The sequence below is a fragment of the Chiloscyllium punctatum genome, chromosome 49, assembly GCF_047496795.1.
Source record: "Chiloscyllium punctatum isolate Juve2018m chromosome 49, sChiPun1.3, whole genome shotgun sequence".
Lineage (NCBI taxonomy): Eukaryota > Metazoa > Chordata > Chondrichthyes > Orectolobiformes > Hemiscylliidae > Chiloscyllium > Chiloscyllium punctatum.
This window is the reverse complement of record NC_092787.1, coordinates 25362593-25383362: the sequence shown is the minus strand read 5'-3', so window position 1 is coordinate 25383362 and position 20770 is coordinate 25362593. Positions and strand designations below refer to the sequence as shown.

At 52.5% G+C, this 20770-nt stretch overlaps 1 protein-coding gene across 3 annotated transcripts in view; it reads right to left on the bottom strand.

Moving 5' to 3' along the window:
• LOC140469425 (endophilin-B2) overlaps positions 1–18880 on the bottom strand; it is a 99569-nt gene extending 80689 nt beyond the window's left edge. The window contains exon 1 of one of the 3 annotated variants that reach the window (XM_072565931.1): positions 18536–18880. In XM_072565931.1, coding sequence (XP_072422032.1) covers positions 18536–18598 — 63 coding nt within the window. In that variant the 5' untranslated portion in view covers positions 18599–18880. The remainder of the gene's footprint in view (positions 1–18535) is intronic. The other 2 variants (XM_072565930.1, XM_072565932.1) reach the window with 2 other exon arrangements.
• Positions 18881–20770: the final 1890 nt, after the last annotated feature.

Genomic DNA, 20770 nt, shown 5'->3' with positions numbered 1-20770 from the left:
AGAGAGAGGGGGGGAGTAAACAGGCTGAGTCAGAGAAAGAGACAGCCAGAGAGAGAAAAACAAAGAGAGACAGAGTGTGGCAGAGTGACAGAGAGAGGCGCACACACAGGCAGCAAGCAAGGATCAGAGATAGAGTGAGAGAGAGAAACAGAGAAAGAGAGCCTGAAAAGTGAATATTTTACAATGTTTAAATCCTCAGTGGTAGATTGACAGTATTTTCTGGCGCGGATGTTGTTGAATTACAGAAGGTAATGTGTAGTTGGCATCACAGGAACAGCCCAGCTGAGCCTCCTCCAGTCCCCTCCCCCACTCCTCAGCTCACTCCTCCAATCTGGATCCTTTCTCCCTCCCGTTCCTAACCAGCTTCCTCCACATGAGTGAGAAACACCAGGAATTACAGCAACATCCTGAACAAAGACCCACAATGTTTATAACCACCTTCAGCCGTCAAGGTTCGAACTGTGATAATTAAAAGGTTCTGAACAGGAGCCTATAATAAAATCCGACAATCCTAAAGCCCACATCCAGAAGCAGGGACCAGGAACACAGACACTGAGAGAACAAAGTTATTAAAGGGGCATGTGCCACATCTGTACCAGACGTGGTTCTGGGAATGGTCAGACGGTATCTATGGATCAGTGAAACTGGGATGCTTCCATCAGTCATCTTTCATTAACAGCACATTAACATAATCACCATCTTATAAAATATGTGTTGCCATGGTTACAGAGTTCCCCTAAATCAATAAAGTGACTCAGCTGCTTTTGCCAGGAGAAATCTATTGTTCTGTACAAAAACAAGATTAGCATAATGCTTCCCTCCCATCAGCTGTCATGCGGTGCATGGTTTGAGATTTTATTTCCCTGAATAAACCACTTCATTTACTCAAGGCAAATGTCAGTATGCTTCCAATTAACCCGGGCTCAGCAATTACACTAATGGTCCCATTCCCGGGGCCAAACGGGTCTGAGGTGGGGGGGGGGGGGGGGCAGCAAATGGATTGTTAACCAGTCTCACTGCCTGCCTGCAAAAAAGATTGCAGCGGGGGAGGGGGGGGAAACAAATACAGGAATGTGCACAGCAAGATCCCAGACGAGGCAGCAAGAGCTCCCAGGAGGAGGTGGGGTTCTCTGTCACCTGTGTCCAGTCTGTGGACTTGAACTCTGCGTTTAGAATTAAAACTAAATGGAGGTGCCCATATCGCAGGGACAGCAGATATGGAAATTGCCGCACATACAAACGTACCCAGCAGGAACAGGAGTAGGCCATTCAGCCCTTTGAGCCTGCTTTGCCATTCAATATGATCATGGCTGATCATCTACCTCAAGCCCCTGTTCCTGCTTTCTCCCCCATACCCATTTGATCCCTTAGGCCTTGTATCTAGCTCCTGCTTTAAAACATTCAATGTTTTGGTCTCAGCTGCTTCCTTTGACAGAGAATTCCACGGTCTCCCTGTTCTCTGGGTAAAGACATTTCTCCTCATCTCTGTCCGAAATGTCCCACCCTGTATCCTTAAACTGTGACCCACTTGAACTCTCTGCTCATCGGGAACATCCTTCTTGTGTTTACTTTATCTAGTCCTGTTAGAATTTTAGAGGTTTCTATGAGATCACCCTCTCATCCTCCTAACCCTAGAGAATATTATCCTACCTATTCCAGTCTCTCGTCATACATCAGGTGTGAACTGACCGCGGCACTATGGGACACCAAGCCGGGGAGTTAGGGGGAATGTAGTGGCAGCTGAGGGTCATGGAGTCGGGGTGGGGGTGGGGAATAACAGATGGATAATTCTCTGCAGCTGAGAGCGAGTGTGCAGACGGCTGTGTGAGCTGCCCAAGGCCTGGGTTCAGGACATTGGCTTTGGAGAGGAACTTGCAACAATGGAGGAAGAATCCACCCACTGTCTCAATCCTGCCACATATCCTTTCAAACTGGGCCAACCTGTCTACATTCATGAACCACACGGGGCCTTCTGATCATTGACAACTGAAGAATCTGCAACAAAACCTTTACTGCAAGAGGTTTTGAGTACAGGAGCAGGGATGTGTTATTGCAGTTGTACAGGGCCTTGGTGAGGCCACACCGACAATATTGTGCACAGTTTTGGTCTCCTTTTCTGAGGAAGCATGCACTTGCTCTCAAGGGAGGGCAGTGAAGCTTCATCAGGCTGATTCCGGGGATGGCAGGACTTACATATGAGGAGAGCTTGACGTGGTTAGGATTGTTTTCACTGGAGTTCAGACAAATGAGGGGGGAATCTGAGAGACTTATAAAATTCTGACAGGATTAGACAGGGTAGATGCAGGAGGATATTCCCGCTGGTGGGTGCATCCAGAACCAGGGGTCACAGTCTGAGGATTCGGGATGGATCATTTACGACAGCGATAAGGAGACATTTCTTCACCCAAAGAGCAGTGAGCCTGTGGAATTCATTATCACAGGAAGTAGTTAATGCCAAAACATTGGATGTATTCAAGAGGCGGCTAGATATAGCACTTGGAGTGAATGGGATCAGAGGTTTTTGGAGCGGAAGCAGGATTTGGCTATTGAGTTGGACGATCGGCCATGATTGTAATAAATGGCAGAGCAGGGTCGAAGGGCCAAACGGTCTCCTCCCTGCCCCTATCATCTACATTTCAATGTATGTAAGAGCAGAAATTGCTGCAAAAGCTCAGCAGTTTTGGCGGTGCCTGAGGAGAGAAATCAGGGTTAACGTTTCAGAACTGGGGCAGGGTCACTGGCCCTGAAACGTTAACTCTGATTTCCCTCCACAGACACCGCCAGACCCGCTCAGCCTTTCCAGCGATTTCTGCTTTTGTTTCCGTTCTCCAGCAGTTCTTTCAGTTTATTCTGAAGAATCTGCAGCCTGGACTCCAGACATTCAGATCCTTAACTCCAGATTCCAATGGACAGATCTTCCACGGGTCTGCCACAGTGGGATTTTGAAATTGGATGCAGCGATGGCGGAATTGGGATTGTGACGGGCAGGATGGAGTCAAGAAGGAGCAAAAACAGAATGCTGGAGAAAGGGAGGGAGGGAGGGAGAGATAGACAGCATTAAATATTTACAGTGCAGTGATTCAGCCACCAACTTAAAAGGAGATAGTGAGCAGAATTTCCAGCAGTTGCTCCCCCCCTTTGGAATTATGGGTAGGTGATGGCCTAGTGGTATTAATATAGGACTGTTAATCCCGAGACCCAGGAAATGTTCTGGGGGCCTGGGTTTGAATCCTGCCGCGGCAGATGGTGGAATCTGAATTCAATGAAACAAAATCTGGAATTAAGAGATAGAATGAGGACCATGAATCCATTGTAGATTGTTGGGAAAATCCCATCTGGGTCACTAATGTCCTTTAGGGAAGGAAACTGTCATCCTTACCTGGTCTGGCCTACATGTGACTCCAGACTCACAGCAATGGGGTTGACTCCTAACTGCCCCTTGGGTAATTAGGGATGGGGAATAAATGTTGACTCAGTCAGTGACACCCTCGTCCCGTGAATGAATAAATGGCTTTGGAGCAATTTGAGACAAACCTTTTGAAAAGCCACTTGAAGCAGAGAATCGAGAGATGGTTTAGCCAGACTGATACATGGGACGGGATGGGAATCTTACCAGGAAGGCCTGTATCCACTGGGGGTTTAGGGAGAGAGAGGGGTGACTTGATTGAAACATTTCAGATTCTAAAGGATCTGGATAGAGTTTGATTTGATTTGATTTATCATTGTCATTTGTACCGAGATACAGTGAAAAGTTTTGCGTGCTATCCAGACAAATCATACCTTACATAAGTACATCAGTGTTACAGCTTCAGAGAAGGTACAGAGAAAGATCAGCTCTAATATAGGAGGGATCTGTTCATCAGTCTGATAACAGCAGGGCACATCCTTTCTCTTGTGGAAGAATCTAGAACTAAGGATCACTGGTGCAAAGTATGCGGTCACCCACTTACAGCAGAGATGAGGAGGATGTTTCCCCTCAGTCTTTGGAAATCTCTTCCTCAAAAAAATAGTGGGAGTGGAGATTATGAAGGCAGAGGGGGGTAGAATTTTGATAAGCCAGGAGTGGGGGAGGTGAAAGGTTTTTATAAACTCAATCATGGGATGAGTGCATCATTGGCTAGACCAGCTTTTATTACCCATCCCTAATTGCCCAGAGGGTGGTTAAGAGTCAACCACATTGCTGCAGGTCTGGAGTCACATGTAGGCCAGACCAGGTAAGGATGGCAGTTTCTTTCCATTAAGGACAGTAGTGACCCAGATGGGATTTTCCCAACAATCAACAATGGATTCATGGTCATCATTAGATTCTTAATTCCAGGTTTTTATTGAATTCAAATTCCACCATCTGCCCTGGAGGGGATTCGAACCCAGGTCCCCAGAACATCACCTGGGTCTCTGGATTCCTGATGAAGTGCTCCGGCCTGAAACGTCGATTCTCCTGCTCCTCGGATGCTGCCTGACCTGCTGTGCTTTCCCAGCACCACACACTCTCATCTCTGGATTAACAGTCCAGCGGTAGTCCCACTAGGCAAATGCGTTCCCCAGCTTGGGTGATCAAACTGAGGTAGCAAGATGAGGTATTCACAACACCCATGGTCTTAGTGACAGCAGGGAAGGCTGAGGGGCCAAACGGCCTCCTCCTGATCCTAATGCTATTCCTATTTCACATGGAAACCATTCTAAGCCTCTCCATACAGGAGCTGCAGAGTGGGAAGTTTCAGCAGTGCAGGCAGCAACACGTGGTACTAATGTATTCCTGGCATCACAACAGCAGACTGACACAGCTCAGAGTCTCACTGTACCAGCTCAAAATTAAAATGCTCTTTAATTGCCCATTTCACTGGTTCAGGTGCAACCAGTAGATTACAGCAGGCAGCTCAGGCCGTGAACTACTGATCGATTCCTGGCACCAATTCCCCCATCACAACAACAATGAGGGGGACTTTCTGACAGAGAATAGACCCCTATCTCAGATCACTCTTCTTTCACTGAGTCATGAGGGAGAGCGGGAGAACGGGAGATAAACCCAACACAAAGTACCTCAGGAGCTGAGGCCCGAGGGTCTACAGGAATCCAGCAGCTGCCAGCGAGGACAGGACTGGGCACCGACTCCGGGTACACGCAATACATCAAAAACAAACATGGGCTAGCTCACAGAGATGGCTGATACCTGGGGGAGGGGGAAAAGAGAGAGTGTGGGGGTGAGGGACAGTAGGGAGAGAGAGAGAGAGAGATGGGTGAGTGGGGGTGGGGAGCATGAGCGGTAACAGAGAGAGAGAGAGAGAGAGAGAGAGAGAGAGAGAGAGAGAGAGAGAGAGAGAGAGAAAAAGAGAGTGAGAGAAGAGAGAGAAAGGGAGGGGGAGGAAGAAAGAGAGGAACAAAAAGAAAGACAGCGAGGGAAAGAAAAAGAGAGAAAGCAATAGAAAACGAGAGAAAGAGAGAGAGAGAGAGAGAGAGAGAGAGAGAGAGAGAGAGAGAGAGAAAGAGAAAGAAAAAAGAAATAAAGGAAGAGAGATAAAGAAAGAGATATAAAAAGAGATAGATAAAGAGAGAGAAAGAAAGAGAGAAAGAAAAAGAGAGAGAGAGGAAGAAAGAAAAGAGCGAGAGAGTGTGGAGGGAGATGATGGTTACAGCGGATCCTTCTGGTGTTTTGGTGAGATTCACCTCCAGTCTCCATTCGGTCCGACACTAAACTGCCCTTCATTTAGCACTGAGCCAACAGGCTGACTCACCCCAGGCTGAAACAAAGTGGTAGGCCCGCACTGCTGGGTGTAATGTTATTGAAAATGGCATTGTGTATTGTTCCCATTTGACCTTAGCACATCCACATGTACCAGCAGAGGGAGTCTGCAATGTAGGCTAATGAAAGGATCAGTGTTTAACAGCTTGCTGCCTCTGGCTGAAAACAAAACTCTTCCCGTCTCAGTGTCTTCACACCGAACCCCCAGAGAGATGGGCCTCAATGTGTTTATCCACATCACACCCACAACACTGAACCAGGACTGCAGTGTGGGAAGTGTGAAACTAGAATTAATTTCTTCCCATCTCATCCATTCCCCTGGTCCTCACAACCTATCACTGAGATCAGGAAGACTTGCTACAGCCTGAGATTTAACAGCTTACAACTCACACACCAAAAAAAAACAAAAAACAAATTATTTACCATTCACCACTCACCAGGGACAACAGTGAAAACTTCTGGGACTATACCCAAAGAGACCTTGGAGTGCAGGTTCTTGAAAGTGCTCCTTGAAAGTGGAGTCGCAGGTAGTTAGGATAGTGAAGGAGGCATTTGGTATGCTTTCCTTTATTGGTCAGAGTATTGAGTACAGGAGTTGGGAGGTCATGTTGCAGCTGTACAGGACATTGGTTAGACCACTGCTGAAATACCGAGTGCAATTCTGGTCTCCCTGCTACAGGAAGGATGTTGTGAAATTTGAAAGGGTTCAGAAAAGATTTACAAGGATGTTGCCAGGGTTGGAGGGTTTGAGCTACAGGGAGAGGCTGAACAGGCTGGGGCTGTTTTCCTTGGAGCGTCGGAGGCTGAGGGGTGACCTTACAGAAGTTTATAAAATCATGTGGATAGGATAAACAGGCACAGTCTTTTCCTTGGGGTGGGGGAATCTAAAAGTAGACGACATAGGTTTAGGGTGAGAGGGGAATAATATAAAAGAGACCTGAGGGGCAACTTTTTCACTCAGAGGGTGGTTTGTGTATGGAATGAGTTTCCAGAGGAAGTGGTGGAGGCTGGTACAGTTGCAGCATTTAAAAGGCATCTGGATGGGTATATGAATAGGAAGGGGTTAGACGGATATGGGCCAAATGCTGGCAAATGGGACTAGATTAGATTAGGATATCTGGTCAGCATGGACGAGTTGGACTGAAGGGTCTGTTTCTGTGCTGTACATCCCTATGGCCCAACGTCTTTATGCTCCAACAACACTGGTTCTACCAGGTCAAAGATTTCTTGGCATCGTACAGAGTCTACTGCTATTGGCCTCTTGTAACTCTTTAAAAAAAAAGGATACAGTCCGAACAATAACAGTAGGCAGTTACTTCAGTCACAGGGAATATACATTGAAAGATTGGATCTATTATTCCACGTGTTGTTCTGCTCCGAGGGTAACATCATGGGCAACTGGCCTGTCGCTTATAAAGCCCATGAGTTCATGCTTTCGACACCGAGGTTATTCAGAGTGCAGTCACGTTTTTGTGGGTTAGCGGGTGCTCATATATCCCTGGCTACCCCTCAACACAAGCTCTTTTGGGAAAAACACCATTGTACATTGTGTCACAATAAGGCAATGTGTACTTTGAGGACCCAGCATCTGCAGTTATACCTGACTGCCCTTTAACAAAGTAGAATAAACAGATTAGTCAATGTATCAAGATAAGATAAAAGACAAATAGGCCATTCAGCCCATCGTTCGGTAGGCCATTCAGTCTGTTCTGCCACTCAGTGAGCATGTGGCTAATCTGATTATCTTCAAATTGCCTTTCCTGCCTTTTCCCCATAATCCCCCATTCCTCTCACCTGATTAAACCTGTTTCTCTCAGCCTCCCATGTGATCAGTGACCCAGCCTCTGCAGTAAATTCACCAAAGATCCTCACACACCACCTTCCAAACCCACGACCACTTCCACCTGGGAGTACAAGGGCAGTAGATTGATGGGAACACCAGGGAGGTGTTGGCCTAGAGGTATTACCGCTGGACTGGTAATCCAGCGAGGCAAAAGTGAGGACTGCAGACGCTGGAAACCAGAGTTTAGATCAGAGATGGTGCTGGAAAAGCACAGCAGGTCAGGCAGCATCCGAGGAGCAGGAAAAAAATCGACATTTCGGGCAAAAGCCAGGTAATGTTCTCATGACCTGGGTTTGAATCTCACCATTGCAGATGGTGAAATTTGAACTCAATTTTTTAAAAATCTGGATTTAAGAGTCTAATGACGACCATGAATCCATTGTCGGAAAATTCCACCTGGGTCACTAATGTCCTTTAGGGAAGGAAACTGCCGTCCTTAACCTGGCCTGGCCTACACATGACTCCAGACCCGCACCAATGGGGTTGCCTCTCAATTGCCCTCTGGGCAATTAGGGATGGACAATAAACGCTGGCCTGGCCAGTGACACCCTTATCTCATGAATGGTTTTTTTTTAAAACCATGCAAGCTTCCCTCTAAGCCACTCACCATCCTGACTTGGAAATATATCGCCGTTCCTTCAATGTCACTGGGTCAGGATCCTGGAATTCCCTCCCTAAGGCCATTGTGGGTCAACCCACAGCACATGAACTGCAGCGGTTCCAGAAGGCAGCTCACCCCCACCTTCTCAAGAGGCAACTAGGGACGGGCAATAAATACTGGACTCCCACACTCCACGAGGGAATAAAATAAGAATTCCACAGATTCACAGTCCTCACAGAAGAAACTCCTCCTCATCCCTGACCTAACTGGGTCACCACGTATTTCCTCTGGTCCTCGACTCTCCCACAAGGGGGATAGGAACTGGCCCCATTGACCCTGCCCAGCCCTCTGACTATCCTGTCTGTTTCAATACAGTCGCCTCCCATTCTTCTAAACCCCAATGAGTACAGGCCCGGCCTGCTCAAACTCTCCTCCGAATGCAGTTCCTCCATTCTCTGGGATTAGCCGAGTGAACCTTCTCAATGCCGGTCTACCATTCCTCACAGAGTGGACTAAAACTGTTCAGTATTCCAGCTGTGATCTGACTGGCCCTTGTATAGTTTTAGCAAGACGCCCCTATTTTTAAACTCCATTCCCTTTGAAACAAAGGCCAACATTCCACCTGCCTTCCCTATTACCCACTGAACTAGCTTTTTGTGATTTATGCACAAAATCCCTCAGTTGGCACTTTCTGCAGTCTTTCTCCACTGAAATAATATGCAGCTCCTCTCTTCTTCCTGTCAAAGTGCATTACCTCAGAGTTTCCCCACATTACATGCCATCTGTAAAGGTTTTGTTCATTCCTTTAACCTGTCTGTCTCCCTCTGCAGACTCTGTGTCTCATCCTCACAACTTGACTCCCCACCCATCCTTTATGTGTCATCCTCAAACATTGTCCCTGAACATTCTCTCACCTCATCCAAGTCTTTAATATCCATTGTAAATAACGGTGTCCCCAGCCTGATCCCTGTGACACTCCATTAGTTATAGGCTACCACCCTGAAATATAAGGAACATGAGTAGGCCATTCGGCCCTTCAAGTCTGCCCCGCCATTCAACATGATCATGGCTGATCATCCAATGCAGTGTCCTGTCCGTGCTTTCTGCCCAACACCCTTTGGTCTCTTTAGTTTGTGAACTATAGTTAACTTCTTCTTGAAAACATACAATTTGGCCTCAGCCACTTCCTGTGTCAGGCAATTCCTGAAGACATTTCTCCTCATTTCCGTACCTCCCGTGTATCTTTAGGCTGTGACCCCTCCCTGGTTCTGGCCTCTGTGGTCATCAGGGATATCCTTCCTGTCTAGTCTAGTCCTGCTGGAAATATATAGGTTTCTATGAGATTTCCCACCCCATTCGTCGAGAATCTAGTGTACAGAGGAACAGCCATCACTTTAAAACGCAATCCAGAGAATGTAATAGAGCCATCTGCTTCCAGGGAGGCTGTGCATTTGGTGTACAGCACCAACAGATTAGATTACACACAGTCACTACTGACCTGTTAACTCCACTCGGTCTAATCATATCACGATCAGGAGGTGTGTGTGTGTGGCGGGTGGTTGGAGGGGGGGAGGTGGGCAGGGAAGAAAGTTAAAAATAAAATCAGGATTCTTAGAGAAATACCAAAGATTGAAGGTGTGCACTTGCATCTGCACTGAAGATTATAATCACATTATGGGGTTAGAGTGGAGATTAGAAATTGGGTTCAAGTTAAACAGTGCTCCATTGTGTAGGAGGCTGTCATGTTCCAGATCATGGAAAGGCCTCATTGTTCTTTATTTCATTTTGATCTGTCAGAGCTCAAAACAAGCCCCTTCAAAGCTGCCAGCCTTTCAAAACCACAGCAGCAAGGAGCGAGGGAAGGAGGGAGGGAGATACAGCAGCAAGGAAGGGAAATGTGGGCGTGGGCATGCGCGCACACAATCACACACGCACACGTGCGCATACACACAAGGTACACACACACAAGGTTCACACACGTACAGGTGCACATACTCACAGGCACAGGCACAGGCAGGCACACACACACACACGGTGGACACACGCACAGGCGCACGCACACACACACACACACACGGTGGACACACTCACAGTGGACACGCACAGGCACACACACAAGGTGCACACATACATAGACAGGCACACATGTGCGCACACACAAGGTGCACACACACATATTCATAGGCACAGGCACACACACATACTCATAGGCACAGGCACACACACGCACAGGCGCACACACACACGCACAGGCACACACACACACGCACAGGCACACACACGTGCAGACACACAAAGTGCACACACATACTCATAGGCACAGGTACACACGCACAAGGCTCACACACACTCACAAACTCACACGCTAACATGCACTCTCACATACATATGCATGTGTACAGATTCGCCACACACAAACTCACAGGCTCACACATGCTCTTCCTCTCACACACACACGGCCAGTCCCGAGTCACATAGAGGAGATCCACAGGGTGTGTTAACCCAGTACAACTGAGCTCCGTGAAGGAAGCGGTAAATGCTGGTTGTGGTTGTTGGAAGTCAGTCAGCTCAGCTCCAGGATGTCTCTGAAGGAGTCCCTCAGGGTAGTGTCCAAGGGCCAACCATCTTCAGCTGCTTCATCAAAGACTTTCCCTCCATCATAAGGTCAGAAATACACAATCCTCAGTGAACATGCCTGATACTCTGCACTGCTAGTGACTCCCCAGATACTGAAGCAGTTCCTCTCCAAATGCAGCAAGACTTGAGCCTGGACAATATCTAGGCTTGGCCTGATAACTGGCAAAAAAAGCGTCACATTTGGCCCTAGCAATGACCATCTCCAACAAGAGAGAATCCAACCGTCACCCCCTGACATTCAGTGGGATTGCCAACACTGAATGCCACCTCCACTATCAACATCCTGGAGGTTATATTGATGATGAACTAAACTAGACTGAGTACATAAACACAGTGACTACAAAAGCAGGTCAGAGGCTAGGAATACTGTGGCAAGTAACTCCCCAAGGCCTGTCCACCATCTACAAGGCACAAGCCAGGAGTGTGATGGAATACTCCCCACTTGCCTGGGTGGGTGCAGCTCCAATAACATTCAAGAAGCTCAACACCATCCAGGACAATGCAGCCCCCAGCGCCACATCCACAAACATCCACTCCCTCCACCACCAATGCTCAGTACACACTGCTGTTACCATCTACAAGATGCGCTACAGAAATTCAGCAAAGATCCTCAGGCAGCACCTTCCAAGTCCACGCCACTTCCATCTGGAAGGACAAGGGTAGCAGATACATGGGAACACCACCCCCCTGCAAGTTCCCCTCAGAGCCCCTCACCATCCTGACTTGGAGAAAGATCGCCATTCCTTCAGTGTCGCTGGTCCAAAATCCTGGAACTCTCTCCCTAAGGGCATTGTGGAGGGCCCTGCAGCAGTCCAGCCTCTGTTCCAACCTGACCCCAGACTCCCTGACCGAACCCCTGCACAATGAGACTCCTGTAGCCCCAGGTCAAAACCACAGTCTCTCTCTCTCTCTCTCTCTCTCTGAGAAAGTGAGTCATACTCACCGAGATATGACCAACAACATTCTCTCTGAACACATCCCTGGATTTAGGAGACTCCCCCCAGGTCCCTGCCATCCAAATACACGGAGGAGTGCAGGCAGGGAGTCACCTGGCAGCAGGGTCTGGAGCTTGAGCCCGGAAACAGAATCCTAGAACCAGAGTAGGCAGCATCCAAGGAGCAGGAGAGTCGACGTTTCGAGCATAAGCTCTTCATCAGGAATGAAGATGAAGATGATATTCCTGATGAAGAGATTTTGCTTGAAATGTCGACTCTCTTGCTCCTCGGATGCTGCCTGACCTGCTGTGCTTTTCCAGCACCACACATTTTGACTCTGGTCTCCATCATGTGCAGTCCTCGCTTTCCCCCTAGAACAGGGCCTAGTAGGCCCTCGAGCCTGTTTCGCCATTGAATGGCTGACCTGAGGCCTGACTCCACATAACTGCCTCCTGCCTCTCTCCCTTAAAACCCTCACTGGACACCAGCTGAGAGCTTCCCCTTTCTGAGGTACAAACTGATACCTCATCACCTCCTGACAAAACACCCACAACCATTTCAATCCTGAGGTAAAGGCCCAACGGGAGGAGAGGTTTACTTCGTGCAGTAAGTTCCAGGATCTCCTCAGAAACAGCGTTGTGGTGACAGATCCAAATCAGGGCTTTGAGTGATGACATGGACCATGACATTGGGGTTCTGGGTAGGTGGGGAGTGGGCCTCCATCCAACACCAACACAGTGGGCTGAGTGGCCTCCCTGCTGCATTATCAACATGACCCTACATTCCTAGTCTTACCCACTCTTACTCATAACCAGCACAAAAGATTAGCACATTCTGTTAAACAAGCCCCAAAGTTCACTGAAAAGGAGCTGTTTATAAATCCTCAAACCGACGTGATGTTAATTGTGACAGGATTCCTCACAGATCCTGTGCCAGGCCGGGAAACGGGAAACAGAATAATTAGTCAAATTGAAGAATTGGGGCAGGAATTGTTAGCAGCTCCTGGGTTGGGGCAGAGATAATGCCAGGTCTGGCTCAGCTCAGTACAATTAACCAGCATCTTTATATAAAAAGATGAATTCTAGTCTCAAGCTCAGCAGAGAACTCCCCCCTGAAGTTACACACAGACTTTAACCTGGATCGAAATCTACTCTCCACCACCTCCCAAACGACAATGGTTACATTTAAATTCATTTTAGAAAACGGTTCAGTTTCCCAGCCGTCCTGAGTCTGGAGGAATTAAAGTGTCACACCATCAGACCATTCCAGCTGCTGGGATCTGACACCAGAGGGATTCGGCATCCTGTTCATTACTGTCTCTCTGAGCCTCATTTGTTACACTCTCTGTTTCCGTCACCATCTCTGAATCTGGGTCTCTCCCTGTCGCTCTGCCCCTGTCCCACACCCCTCCCCCATTCCCCGCTCCCTGTCCCTCTCTCTCCCCCAGCCCACGCTCCCCCGTCGCCCTCTCCGATCCGAACCCCTCTCACCCCGCCTCCCCCAACACTGTCTCTCTCTCTCTCCCCCCCCACATCCCCCCCCCACCCCACCCCGAGGCGTGTACACTGTCGCCTCTCCACCTGTCCCGAGGTGTGTACACTGTTCCCCTCTTCCCCACCTCCACCCCCCCCACGAGGCATGTACACTGTCTCCCTCTCCCCCTGTCCCTGTCCCCCTCCCCCTGAGGCATGTACACTGTCACCCGTCCCCCTCCCCCTGAGGCATGTACACTGTCCCCCTGAGAGTGTATCCTGTCCCCCTCCCCCTGGAGTGTACACTGTCCCCCTTTCCCCCTCTCACTCCCCCTGAGGCATGTACACTGTCCCCCTGTCCCCCTCCCCCTGAGGCATGTACACTGTCCCCCTGTCCCCCTCCCCCTGAGGCATGTACACTGTTTCCCTCTCCCCCTGTCCCCCTCCCCCTGAGGCGTGTACACTGTCCCCCTGTCCCCCCCCCCCCGAGGCGTGTACACTGTCCCCCTGAGGTATGTACTCTGCCCCCTCCCCCAGAGGTGTGTACACTGTCCCCCTCCCCCTGAGGTGTGTACACTGTCCCCCCCCGTCCCCCTCCCCCTGAGGCATGTACACTGTCCCCCCGTCCCCCTCCCACTGAGGCGTGTACCCTGTCCCCCCGTCCCCCTCCGGCGTGTACACTGTTCCCCCCGTCCCCCTCCCCCTGAGGCGTGTACACTGTCCCCTTGTCCCCCTCCCCCAGAGGCGTGTACACTGTCCCCCTGTTCCCCACCCCCTGAGGAATGTACAATGTTTCCCTCTCCCCCTGTCCCCTCCCCCTGAGGCATGTACACTGTCCTCCTGAGGTGTGTACACTGTCCCCCTCCCCCTGAGGCGTGTACACTGTCCCCCCCTTCCCCCTCCCCCTGAGGCGTGTACACTGTCCCCCGACCCCTCCCACTGAGGCGTGTACACTGTCCCCCTGTCCCCTGTCCCCAGAGGCGTGTATATTGTCCCCCTGTCCAACATTCCGAGGCGTGTACTCTGTCCCCCGTCCCCCTCTCCCTGAGGCGTGTACACTGTCCCTCTGTCCCCCTGAGGCATGTACCCTGTCCCCCTCCCCCGGAGGTGTGTACACTGACACTTCTCCCCCTCCCCCTGAGGCATGTATACTACCCCCTGAGCTGTGTACACTGTCCCCTTGTTCCCACTGTCCCCCTCCCCCTGAGGTGTGTACACTGTGCCCCTGTCCCCTGCCCCCTGAGGCGTGTACACTGTCCCCCTGTCCTCCTCCCCCTGAGGGATGTACATTGTCCCCTGTCCCCTTCCCCCTGAGGCGTGTTCACTGTCCCCCTCTCCCCCTGTTCCCCACCCCCTGAGGCGTGTACACTGTCCCCTGGTCCCCCTTCCCCCTGAGGCGTGTTCACTGTCCCCCTCTCCCCCTGTTCCCCGCCCCCTGAGGCATGTACACTGTCCCCCTGTCCTCCTCCGCCTGAGGCGTGTACACTGTCCCCCTGTCCCCCTCCCCCTGAGGCATGTACACTGTTTCCCTCACCCCCTGTCCCCTTCCCCCTGAGGCATGTACATTGTCCCCCTGTCCCCCTCCCACTGAGGCGTGTACACTGTCCTCCTGTCCCCTTCCCCCTGAGGTGTGTACACTGTCCTCCTGTCCCCTTCCCCCTGAGGCGTGTACATTGTCCCCCTGTCCCCCTCCCACTGAGGCGTGTACATTGTCCCCCTGTCTCCTTCCCCCTGAGGTGTGTACATTGTCCCCTGTCCCCCTCACCCTGAGACGTGTACATTGTCCCCTGTCCCCCTCCCCCTGAGGCATGTACACTGTTTCCCTCACCCCCTGTCCCCTTCCCCCTGAGGCATGTACATTGTCCCCCTGTCCCCCTCCCACTGAGGCGTGTACATTGTCCCCCTGTCTCCTTCCCCCTGAGGTGTGTACATTGTCCCCTGTCCCCCTCACCCTGAGACGTGTACATTGTCCCCTGTCGCCCTCACCCTGAGACGTGTACACTGTCCTCCTGTCCCCCTCCCCCTGAGGCGTGTACACTGTTCTCCTGTCCCCCTCCCCCTGAGGCATGTACATTGTCCCCCTCCCCCTGAGGCGTATACACTGTCCTCCTGTCCCCCTCCCCCTGAGGCGTGTACACTGTTCTCCTGTCCCCCTCCCCCTGAGGTGTGTACACTGTTCTCCTGTACCCCTCCCCCTGAGGCGTGTACACTGTCCTCCTGTACCCCTCCCCCTGAGGCGTGTACACTGTCCTCCTGTACCCCTCCCCCTGAGGCGTGTACACTGTCCTCCTGTCCCCTTCCCCCTGAGGTGTGTACACTGTCCTCCTGTCCCCTTCCCCCTGAGGTGTGTACACTGTCCTCCTGTCCCCTTCCCCCTGAGGCGTGTACACTGTCCTCCTGTACCCCTCCCCCTGAGGCGTGTACACTGTCCTCCTGTCCCCTTCCCCCTGAGGTGTGTACACTGTCCTCCTGTCCCCTTCCCCCTGAGGTGTGTACACTGTCCTCCTGTCCCCTTCCCCCTGAGGTGTGTACACTGTCCTCCTGTCCCCTTCCCACTGAGGCGTGTACATTGTCCCCCTGTCCCCCTCCCACTGAGGCGTGTACATTGTCCCCCTGTCTCCTTCCCCCTGAGGTGTGTACATTGTCCCCTGTCCCCCTCACCCTGAGACGTGTACATTGTCCCCTGTCGCCCTCACCCTGAGACGTGTACACTGTCCCCTGTCCCCCTCCCCCTGAGGCATGTACATTGTCCCCCTCCCCCTGAGGCGTATACACTGTCCTCCTGTCCCCCTCCCCCTGAGGCGTGTACACTGTCCTCCTGTCCCCTTCCCCCTGAGGTGTGTACACTGTCCTCCTGTCCCCTTCCCCCTGAGGTGTGTACACTGTCCTCCTGTCCCCTTCCCCCTGAGGCATGTACATTGTCCCCCTGTCCCCCTCCCACTGAGGCGTGTACATTGTCCCCCTGTCTCCTTCCCCCTGAGGTGTGTACATTGTCCCCTGTCCCCCTCACCCTGAGACGTGTACATTGTCCCCTGTCGCCCTCACCCTGAGACGTGTACACTGTCCCCTGTCCCCCTCCCCCTGAGGCATGTACATTGTCCCCCTCCCCCTGAGGCGTATACACTGTCCTCCTGTCCCCCTCCCCCTGAGGCGTGTACACTGTTCTCCTGTCCCCCTCCCCCTGAGGCGTGTACACTGTTCTCCTGTACCCCTCCCCCTGAGGCGTGTACACTGTTCTCCTGTACCCCTCCCCCTGAGGCGTGTACACTGTTCTCCTGTACCCCTCCCCCTGAGGCGTGTACACTGTTCTCCTGTACCCCTCCCCCTGAGGCGTGTACACTGTTCTCCTGTACCCCTCCCCCTGAGGCGTGTACACTGTTCTCCTGTACCCCTCCCCCTGAGGCGTGTACACTGTTCTCCTGTACCCCTCCCCCTTTCCCTGCGACGTGTACACTGTCCCCCTCCCCCTGAGGCATGTACACTGACCCCTCTCCCCCTGAGGAGTGTACACCGTCCCCCTGAGGCGTGTACACTGTCCCCTGTCCCTCTCTCCCTGAGGCGTGTACACTGTCCCCTGTCCCCCTCCCCCTGAGGCATGTACATTGTCCCCCTCCCCCTGAGGCGTATACACTGTCCTCCTGTCCCCCTCCCCCTGAGGTGTGTACACTGTTCTCCTGTCCCCCTCCCCCTGAGGTGTGTACACTGTTCTCCTGTACCCCTCCCCCTGAGGCGTGTACACTGTTCTCCTGTCCCACTCCCCCTTTCCCTGCGACGTGTACACTGTCCCCCTCCCCCTGAGGCATGTACACTGACCCCTCTCCCCGTCCCCCTCCCCCTGAGGAGTGTACACCGTCCCCCTGAGGCGTGTACACTGTCCCCTGTCCCTCTCTCCCTGAGGTGTGTACACTGTCCCCTGTCCCCTTCCCCCTCCCCTGAGGCGTGTACACTGTCCCCTGTCCCCTTCCCCCTCCCCCTGAGGCATGTACACTGTCCCCCTGTCCCCCTCCCCCTGAGGAGTGTACCCTGTCCCCCTCCCCCTGAGGCATGTACACTGTCCCCCTGTACCTCTCCCCCCTGAGGCGTGTACCCTGTCCCCCTGTACCTCTCCCCCCTGAGACGTGTACCCTGTCCCCCTCCCCCCTGAGGCGTGTACCCTGTCCCCCTCCCCCCTGAGGCGTGTACCCTGTCCCCCTCCCCCCTGAGGCGTGTACCCTGTCCCCCTCCCCCCTGAGGCGTGTACACTGTCCCCCTCCCCCTGAGGCGTGTACACTGTCCCCCTGTTATGTGTACACTGTCCCCCCTCCCCCTGAGGAGTGTACCCTGTCCCCCTCCCCGAGGCGTGTACCCTGTCCCCCTGTCCCCCTCCCCCCTGATGTGTGTACACTGTCCCCTCGACCCCACCCCCTGAGGAGTGTACCCTGTCCCCCTCCCCCTCCCCCCCCTCCCCGAGGCATGTACACTGTCCCCCTGACCCCCTCCCCCTGAGGCGTGTACCCTGTCCTCCTGTCCCCCTAGGCGTGTACCCTGTCCCCCAAATCCCTCCCCCTGAGGCGTGTACCCTGTCCCCCAAATCCCTCCCCCTGAGGCGTGTACTCTGTCCCCAGTCCCCCTCCGGAGTGTACCCTGTCCCCCTCCCCCTCAGGAGTGTACCCTGTCCCCCTCTCCCCCTCCCCCACTCTCCCTGAGGTATGTACACTGTACCCCTGTTCCCCCTCCACCCGAGGCATGTGCACTGTCCACCTCCCCCTGAGGAGTGTACCCTGTCTCCCTGTCCCCCTCTCCCCTAGATATGTACACTGTCCCCCTCTCCTCCTCCCCCTGAGGCATGTACACTGTCCCCCACCCCAAGGCGTGTACACTGACCCCTGTCCCCTCACCCTGAGGCACGTACACTGTCCCCCTGTCCCCCTCTCCCTGTGGCTTGTACACTGTCCCCTGTCCCCCTCCCCGTGTGGAGTGTACACTGTCCCCCTCCGGCATGTATACTGTCTCCCTCTTCCTGAGGCGTGTACACTGTCCCCCACCCCCTGAGGCATGTACACTGTCCCCCTCCCCCTGTGCAGTGTACACTGTCCCCCTGAGGCATGTACACTGTCCCCGTCCCCCTCCCCCTGAGGCGTGTACACTGTCCCCTGTCCCCCTCCCCCTGAGGCGTGTACACTGTGCCCTCAATGTCCCTCCCATGTGAAGGCCTCTCAGTATGAGCCTCCTAGAACGTGCCCCCATCGTCCATCCCCACCAGCCCTACCCTGGGGTAGGTGCAGGGAGACGGAGGGTGGGGGGTTGCCTGGACAAACAGCTCCTTACCTGAACAGCTCGACTGAAGAAAACCCCAGCGTCTGAAGCCAGCTTCTTGACGTTGAAATCCATGGCTGCTGCTGCCTGCTCCTGTCTCTCACACAAACTGAGCTAACAACAAACACATCCAAACCCTAGCAGCTTAACCCATCCATCTCAGCAGGCATCAGCAGGCACTGCCTCTTAAACTGGAAATAGCCTTGGACAGTGAGGTTCCCCAGCTGGCAGCCCCTTCCCTGGGCGACGGGACAGGACACACAGGCTGGTCCCAGCCTGACCCTGTGTTTGAACCTCACAGGGGTCACACCCCTGACGAACGAGAGAGAAACACCAGAGAAAATGCTCAAATCCCCCTGATCTCATCCACATTCTCAACAATCAGCCAGACAGCCTCTTAAAAGGGCAACTCCACGTACCAGTCCCTCCTCCCTCTCGCTGTAACCTGACCCCATCCCGGGCTCAGGCACTGTGGCCAAGTTAGGAGGAGGGTCCCCAACGGCCCGTTAAATGCCAGACTATGTCAAAAAGGTTGCAAAGCCTTGTGTTTTGTGATGTGTGATTGTCACAGAGGATGACAGCAACAACACAAATCACTGAAGTGGGGAGCTGCTCTGAGCTGGAAAACTATAGTGTGCTCTAACTCACTATAGTGGGGCCCAAGGTGGTGACAGTACAGTGAGGCCTTCTAGATATCCCATATCGCTCCCCAGAGTCAGGCCAGTCCCAAAACATTAATCCTGTTTCTCTTCTATAATGTCTTTTCCCGAGGGTGGGAGATTTCAAGATGGCGGGGGTGGGGATGTGGGAGTGCACATATTTTTAAGGTGAGAGGACAGAGATTTTAAAAATACATGAGGAGCAATTTTTTTTACACAGACTGTGAAATGAACTTCCTGAGGGAGTGGTGGATGTGGGCTCAGTTACAACGTTTAAAAGACATTTTGGATACGTACATGAATTGGGAAAGGTTTGGAGGGATATGGGAGCAGGCAGGTGGGACTAGTTTAGTTTGGGATTATGGTCGGCCTGGACTGGTCGGGCCGAAGGGTCTGTTTCTGTGCTGGAGGACCCTGTGCTGACAGACCTGCTGAGTTTCTCCAGCTTTCTCTGTGTTTGTTTCAGACTTTCGGCATTCGCAGGATTTTATCTTAATCATGTAATTATTACTGATTGTCAGTCAAAACCCACCTGGTTCACTCGTCCACTTACGGAAGGAAATCTACCGTCCATTAGTCGACTATATTTGCTGCTCACAATGTCGTCACTGGGGAAACAAAGCATGGACTGTGTGATCACTTCACTGAACACTTACGTTCTGCCCACCGTCCCTGAGCTTCCCATCGCCTGCCACTCTAGCAGGCCACCCCTGTCCCCTGACCAGCCTCTCTGTCCCCTGACTGTCTGCAGTGCTCCAGTGAAGCTCAGTGCAGACTGCAAGAACAGCACCTCATTATCTGCTTGAAGACCCTGCAGCCTTCTGGACTCAATATTGAGTTCAACAACTTTAGGGTCTGAGCTCTCCCACTTCATTACCCCAACCCCCACACACCAGGCCTTGTCATCACATGGTCTGCTACCACAAACTACCCACTGTCACCTGTCAATGGTCCCCATTAGCAGCTATTGATTCTCCCAGGTTGACCTTTACCTGATCTATCGTGCTTCCTTCCTCTGGTCTGTATCTCCACCTATCATTTACTCCAACCCATCTCCCCCCACCCCACCATCAGCACTTATACCATTATCATCGTCGGCAGGCCCTCACAGAGGAAGATGACTCTCTCCCCCTCCTAGGGTGAGTCTGTAGGCGGCTGTACAGACCGATGCAGCTACCGCGGGCACTGTTATACTTGGGGCAGGTAGTGGTCACGGGAAGGGGGTCATGATTTGGAGGAGACAGTGTCGGACTGGGGTGGACAAAGTTAAAAAGGTTATAGTACAACAGGTTTAATTGGAAGCACTAGCTTTCGGAGCGCTGCTCCTTCACCAGGTGGTTGTGGGATGTTGGTATGGCAGTGCGCTCCTTGCGTTCTTTTCTCCCAGATTCCATTTTTAGCCGAGAGCGAGTCTTGAGGTGCTCAACAACTTCCTGGATGGTGCTCCTCCACTCGGATAGTCTTGGGCTAGTGATTCCCAGGTGTCTGTGGGAACGCTGCACTTCCTCAGTGAAGCCTTGTGGGAATACCAACCAGCTCCAATCAGTGCTGAAGCAGAGTCATTGGACCCAAAACGTTAACTCTGCTT